Source organism: Acyrthosiphon pisum, chromosome A2, assembly GCF_005508785.2.
Source record: "Acyrthosiphon pisum isolate AL4f chromosome A2, pea_aphid_22Mar2018_4r6ur, whole genome shotgun sequence".
Lineage (NCBI taxonomy): Eukaryota > Metazoa > Arthropoda > Insecta > Hemiptera > Aphididae > Acyrthosiphon > Acyrthosiphon pisum.
The window spans coordinates 93,806,016-93,813,724 of record NC_042495.1 but is presented as its reverse complement, the minus strand read 5'-3'; the positions used below and the strand labels follow the sequence as shown (position 1 = coordinate 93,813,724).

At 41.0% G+C, this 7,709-nt stretch overlaps 1 protein-coding gene across 1 annotated transcript; it reads right to left on the bottom strand.

Annotated features, from left to right (window-relative positions):
* Nucleotides 1-212: 212 nt before the first annotated feature.
* On the bottom strand, nt 213-7,396 carry LOC100575011 (muscle segmentation homeobox). Its single transcript, XM_003245255.4, has 3 exons — nt 6,043-7,396; nt 2,144-2,331; nt 213-1,418 (listed from the first exon to the last, which is right to left on the bottom strand). Exons 1-3 carry the CDS (start codon nt 6,971-6,973, stop codon nt 981-983), a joined length of 1,557 nt encoding a protein of 518 aa, XP_003245303.1. The 5' UTR covers nt 6,974-7,396; the 3' UTR covers nt 213-980.
* Nucleotides 7,397-7,709: the final 313 nt, after the last annotated feature.

Sequence of the window (7,709 nt, the reverse complement as noted above, 5' to 3'; positions counted from 1 at the left end):
GGGTATATATAATAGGATTGGCACTTGTACACAGTTTTACCCTATCTTAAAAATTATAGTCTACTGTCATATATATATATATATATATATATGGAGTTTACAAACGGCTGAATTTACATATATATATATGAATACAAATATACGCGCGAGTTGCAATACCATTTATTATACTTATACATATATATAGGTAGGTACAATATATTATGTATATATATTATATTTTCACGTTACGCGAACAAATATAAGAATTGTACAACAAACAAACAAAATTAATATTATATGCGTATAAATGATGCGCGCGCGCGGTTCCCGCCGAACAAAATAATATAGGTAGGTACATTGCAATAATAATATCCGACGGGGCGGAAAAAAAAGTCTTATCACAATAATAAACAACACGTAAATAATAATAATGATGATGATGATATTATCATAGGTAGGCCTACGTTTAAACAGAATATAGTCAAAAAAATTTAAAACAAAATTAAAACGATCCCTCGGCGGTCGCCCGGGGCAGGGCACGACATATACCTGCACAGCTGCGAGTATACAAATTACGATGGCGTTGTATCGTGTCACAATATATGCGTATAAAGTGTAGGAACTCGTTAAGACAATAATTTTTTTTAAATAAAAAAATCACGAGCATCGATAGTAATATACTTCGATGGCAGCTAGATCGGTGGACGACGATTATCGTGTTCTCTCGCATATCATATATTATGATTATTGTTATGTCTATACATTCGCGAGCGCAGTGACGACGGTTCGTTTATTTTTGCAGGTGACTAGTTTCCATGTACAATGATAGTAGTAATAATAATAATATTAATAATAATTATTGTATAAGAGAATAGTGTTTATACAATATAATAACATATTATAATAATATTATATATAATAATAAAATAGAACGAGATAGATACGCGGCGCGTATAGTCTTTAAATACCGTTTTGCCATGGGCGAGAGCACGTCCGGACTAGACGCTCGTGGTAGACCCCGGGCCCCCGCCGCCCATCGATGGGGTTGGTGACGCGGGGGTGGCCGACCGCCGGCCGCCGGGCGACATGGACGAGCGCGCGGACGGCGGATGGGTTTGCTGTACCTGTCCGCCGGCCGGCTGGTGCGTCGGCGGCGGGCCCTGTTGTTGTTGCTGCTGCTGCTGTTGTTGCTGCTGTTGCTGCAGGCCTTGGGCGATGAGGTGCGCCATGGTGGGCCGGTGCGAAAGGAGCGATTGCAGTTGGTGCTGGTGGCCGAACAGCTCGGACGGGTGTTGGAAGTAGTGCGGCAGGTGCGGGTTGCCGTACAGCGGGTGGTGCGGCCTGGCCGCGGCCACCGCAGCCATCTTCAGCTTTTCGATCTCGGCCTCTTGCAGCCGCTTGGCTTTGGCTCTCCGGTTTTGGAACCATATTTTCACCTGTTAATTCGGACACAAGTCGCAGAGATTAGAAAAGTGATAATGATATGCGATGCGACACTTAGATTTATAACGAGTACACGATAATATAGGTCCGTCGAAGTTCATCGTATTGTTATAAATTATAATATATTCACTTTTCAGTGAAGCCGAACTTGCTATATTGTCAATTAATAATATACCCATTTCACCACCCTCCAGAAAACATCAGACCCACGACGGCTATGTTACGCCAGACCCCCATACAGTTAAATTTATGTTTATTAAAATCTAATAAAACCGATTGCAAACGGTTTATAAATTAATTATTATTAATAATTATTCGAGACATTCTAAACAAATATTGTGTTTTATTATTCAGAACGGTGAGCGTTTAAAGTTGGCCTTCAGTATAATAATAATTAAATATTTTTTTTAATTATTCCTATAATACGTTTTAGTTATACCCTGTATTGCAACTTGCAAGTCATATATAGATATTGCCTATCACGAGAAGCAAATAAGTATTTAGTAGACCTTAATCTGAAGTATACCTATTTATAAAACATGCATAATATTGTAGTGTCTATAGAACCATCCCACGCCATTAGAGCTATTGTTTTATAAGCACCTGTTAATGGTGCCCGCGACGACGGCCATACATATTATATAGGATATCCAAAACCCCACACTTATTGCTAAAATTTCGTATACACAAATAGTTAAGTTCAAAACGATTGCGTTACCTGTGTTTCGGTCAGGTGAAGCGAATTGGAAAACTCTGCCCGTTCGGCGATGCTCAGGTACTGCTTTTCCCGGAACTTTTTCTCCAGGTTCAACAACTGTTGCGTGGTGAACGGCGTCCGGGGCTTCCTGTTTGGCTTGTGCTTTCGCAGGTTGCACTTGAGTTTGGGCGGTTCGCCGTTGTTGGAATCTATAAAACGAAAAACGAAATTGAGTACACTCTACAAACACAATAGTACCTATATTGTTATTATTATAATATAGATACGATTAATAATAATAACGATTAATAATTTGAAATTTCCCAGTAAATCGATGTAATTTATTATAATAATTATTATCATTAATACACGACATCGTGTCGCAGGCGGTACACACACACACGTAAAAAACTTAGGACACGAGCTGCACGCGCACTCGTATATGTCGTCCGTCTATAAATACGCTGTGTGTGTATGTATATATGCATAATAGAACGCGACGATTAACGACGATAAACGGAGACAACGTGTGTGTATGTTTTAAAAATTTGTGGCAAATAATTTAAACGCGTGAAAACCGAGGCCAAAAAATGTAAAACCTACAGACTTATACGCGGCGGCGGTGTTATCGACTATACAGTAATATATTGTTCGCGTTTAGGCGAGTTATTTTTTTTCTCTTTCCGTTTCCTCTTTCTTGGCACGACCCTCGCGCGTTTGTCCGCGTGTGCGTTTGTCATCATTATGTGATGTCAGTGTGTGTGTGTGTGTGTGCTGCCGGGTCGGGCCTCGCGCCGATTAACACATTTTACGTTCGTTTTAACGTGCATTTGTCTCGGTCGCCCGAGAGAGCAATTAGACGCCGCTAAAAATAATAATAAAACGGCGGCCGAGGAACTATGTGTAATGATATAAACCGCAGCGCGGCGCATATTATATGGTGAACAGAAAAGAAAAAAAAATCGCCCAATTAGAGAGAGATACGTCGGCGGAATACCGCAGACGACGGCGGCGTTATAGGTTACTGCTGCAGTGCTTATTGCTGCCGTTGCAGCCGGCTAGACTACGGTGATCGAAAAAAGAAAAACGCGTGCTGCCAAACAATAGCCGATTTGTATAAAACCGTGGCAATTATTATTATTGTAATCATACGATTATATAGCATATATTATTATACACTATATAGGTAGGTACTTATAAATACACAGATGGAGGTACCTACTGCACTGCAGCGTCTATTGTCGTGTAACAATAGCATTGATAATATATTATATTATCGTCAGCGCGATAAACTTCGTAAAAAATGCGTAGAAGTGTCCGCCGGTAGGTACCTTCTGTAATATGTAGGTATACTGCAGTATAGCCTATCGTAAAAAGGTTTAGGCGATGAAATAATTGTTTGAGCGCGCCCGAGTTCAGTTCCGCGGCGACCTATCTGTTTAAACTTATGTTTTTTTTTTCAATTCACAATAATATTATTGTCATCCCTAATCGTGCAATTTAAAATTCATTTCGAACACACGGTAAATAAAATATAATTGTACACGATTTCTTACAAGTCATAAACATTACATTTTTATATGTATTATTATTGTTATTATCATTCGTATTGATAAATTTATTATTCATTTACCGAGCACAAGATCGACAACAGAACGATCTATGAGATATCATACCGTAGTGTTACATCAATATATACATAGGTATGATGATAGGTGCCTATTATATTTTGTAAATCTGCATCGATTATATTATGTTGGCATGGACAACGCGTATAGGGAATTTGTAAACGGTTTTGATTGTTTAGGTAGCTAAGGAACATACCTACTAAACTATTATTATTTTATCTTTAGCCTCTGTTGGGCTTAAATTATTCTAACCTAACTAGACATTTATTTGATATACATAATATATCTGGTGTAGAGATCTAAAATATTTGTATCGTGTTAATGTATAAGTTCGGGTTTTTATAATATTCCAGTTGAGAAAAAAAACTTTAACATATTATGTAGGTATACAATATACTTTATAACATTCAAATTAAACGAATCAAACAGACGATACAATATAAACACTTTAGCATACAATACACAAATGTCCGCACTTCGACTTGTAAAGTAACCTACCTAATGTTCGACGATAAAATTAAAATATTTTGTGATAGGTAATATATGTTTCGAAAACGGTATTAATAATTGTTTATTAGAGACACAATATAGTTCACCTTTGCTTATCGTCAAACATATTATTGTATATTACAAATTATAATATACATTAAACCTGATGAATAATAATAATACAATATAATAGGTACAAACAACAATAAATAGACAGATTAGATTAATAATGACAGTATTAAGTTAATTACAAATATTGACTTAAAATATCATACAAGACGAACATAGTGTAAATAACGTAGGTACTCATATCGGAAGGAGGAAAAGACGAATAATAAATAAACTATCTAATAAAATCGAAAAACGCTAAATGAATAAGATACAGATGGTACCTATATTGATATAAAATGATGTCCCCCGAACTATGCATTACACAATTCATAATTTTATTAAAGTAGAGCTCATCGTGGCTAAATCGCCCTATAAAATTAAAGTACCAGCGAGTATAATTCATCCATAGATAATTGAGCTACTGCATTATTATCAATTCATTAAATATTCCTGACACCTGTTATTATCCATGTAAGTGATATTGAATCAGGCAAAAAATACGACGAAAACATAAAAGTACATAATATGATATATATAAGTTATTGTACGGATAATTGTATTCACATTTCACGAGTTATATATAGACGTTGCAAATAATAAAGAAATTCCGAATATTGGCACAAATCGATAGGCACGTTATTCTACGTATAAGTAACGATATGAAGGACCATGGATGTCAAATTTGTGCATAATATCGTGTATATTAATAATATTTGACTATGGGAAAATACATAAATCGTTGACATATTTGTAATGATAATAATATACGAAACATAAAATAATATAATAAAATATACAAATCGACGGTAAATTAAATAAATAACAAATTTAGAAAAATTAACAAGTTATGGGGACACAGAAGTGCAGTTTAAAGGTAAGTTAAAAATTACAATATTCATAGAATCAGCATAGCATAATGTACATAATATTAATATACAGATTAATATAGGTTGATCGTGGTCAATTAATGTGGTATTTATATTATTATATAGTGAGAGTGAGAGGGGACATTTATATTAAAAGGGAATTTTGTTTAGATCTACCTATATCACTATAATAATGATAATAAATTATCACAATTTTATTATTTTTGAGTCTTAATCGATTTTGAGATTGCACGAGGAACGAGGTACCTACTTAAATATATATTATTATATACAGTGGCGCCGAAGTTTTCAAAACGTTGTCGGCAATTTTAATTTGCATTTAGCCGCAAAAAGATATTTTATTTTTGTTTGCGTGCCGAAAATCGACCGTTGAACGAGATCCCCAAAACCATTAATATATACAATAGTCAACTGTCGATATCGAATAATTATTGTAATATATTATAATCATAATCATTGTGCGCGCGTCAACAACAATAATTATTCGGCTAATTAGGGATACGCGTTATTGATTTCATTATACGCCGCGAACGGTACAAAAATAGAGGCGCTATTCCGTACGGACCGTTTACGGGGTTAAAAATAAATACTGACAATTACCTGCCTATTATGCCAACAATATATGGACGTTCTAAAAATAGTATGGTCTAGCGGACGTCGCGGAAAAAAAGATTTTTGACACACACACTTAATAATATAAGTAATAATAAAGTGCGCTCAACCATACACAGTCAATCACAGTTTATAAAATACAACATTATGTCATTCGCGATTATAATATTAAACTGAAGTATTGAAAACTTACCAGGCGATCCGGAATTGAGACCGGTGGAACCGAAGCCGGGGAACGCACCGGCGTAATGCGGGTGCCACGCTCCGGGGGCGGCGGGATGCTGCATGCCGGCGGCCGAATAGGCGGCGGCGGCGGCTGCGGCGAACGCGGTGAACGGCGTTGGCCGGACGGGCGCGACGGGATGGTGATGGTGTCCGCCACCGGTGACGGACGCACCGCCGCCGGACATCATGAACGCGGCACGAGCTGCCATGGAGCCACCGGGCTGCTGGAACGGGTGGCCGCCGTGGTGCTGGTGATGCGACAGCGGCGGTGACGACGGGTGAAGCGGCATCGGCGAGCGGCCGCGGTCCGGCGTGCTGGATGAGCACCGCCGGCCGACAGCGACGCCGCCGTCGGGTGTCTCCACATCCACGCTGTTGCGGTCGTCTTCGTCGTCGTCTGGCGTGTCCATGTCGTCGTCGAACAAGGAACCGGGCGTCGGTGACCGCACGGGCCTGGTGTCGGCCAACAAGGCGGCCACGCTGAACTTGATGTGACCGGACGGACGAGCGGCCGCGACGACGGATGACCGCGGGCTGCTGGCTGTATCGTCGTTGTTGTTGTTGTTATTGTTGTGTAATTGGTTGCTGTGGTGGTTGTGGTGGTGATGGTGGTGGTGGTGGTGGCCGACGCCTGTCGGCGGACCGCCGCCCATCATCATTGCCGTCGACATGTTTGTGGCCGCGGCCGCGACCGTCATCATGCGCGATGTCTTGCCGTTTTGCTGTAAGTCGTCGGCGCCGTTGCCGTCAGCTCCGGAAGCCGCCCGTTGCTGTTGTTGCTGCTGCTGTTGCTGTTGGGGTTGCGGACCGCCGTTGTTGGCGGACGGCGTCGGAGGCGGCGGCAACAGATGGTTGAGCGCTAAGACTGTCATATTTGCTGCTCCGGTCGGTTCTAGCATGTGTGTCCGCACGAACCGTTTGTAAAGCGCATTCAACGCGCGCGGCTTACCTACCACCGGCAGACCGCAGCGGACGATGCGCGCGAATTCATAAAACGAATAATCTCGACTTTGATATTTTACGGCGGTAAACGGCGAATTTAGTCGTATTAAGATATAAAAAATTAGAGAACGTGAGAAATCGTAAAAAAAAATATATTATGTATTCGAATATTATATTATACGCGTGAAAGCGCACACGTGATCGATTTATAAGACACCAGCGAATGTGTTATTACCGTGATGGGCACACTACGAAACGGCGAACGATAATATTATATTATTCGATTGCAACAATGATAATATTATATCATCACGAATACGCGCGGAACACGGACAGTAGCGGTGTCGTCGGTCGACTGAACGTCCAAACGGTTAGCGCCGCGGCTGGCTGCGACCTCGCGACGGCGGCGGCCGCGACCAGAGCGCGCCCGGTAGTGGCCGCCGGCGCCGCCCACCGCGCAGGCCACGCCCATGCCGGCCCCCGTGACACCGACGACGGTGCTGCTGTCGCTGAGTGGCGGCGGCGGCTGTGGGTGGTTCAGCCGGGGCGGCGGCGAGGGGGTACGTCGTTTCGTCAATACGACGACGTCGTGTCCGTCGTCGTCATCGCACGCCACCGCTGCTATTAAATTATCTATCGTTATATTGTCGTTCGCTCACCACCCCTCGACGGATCGTTAACCGTCGCTGGTTG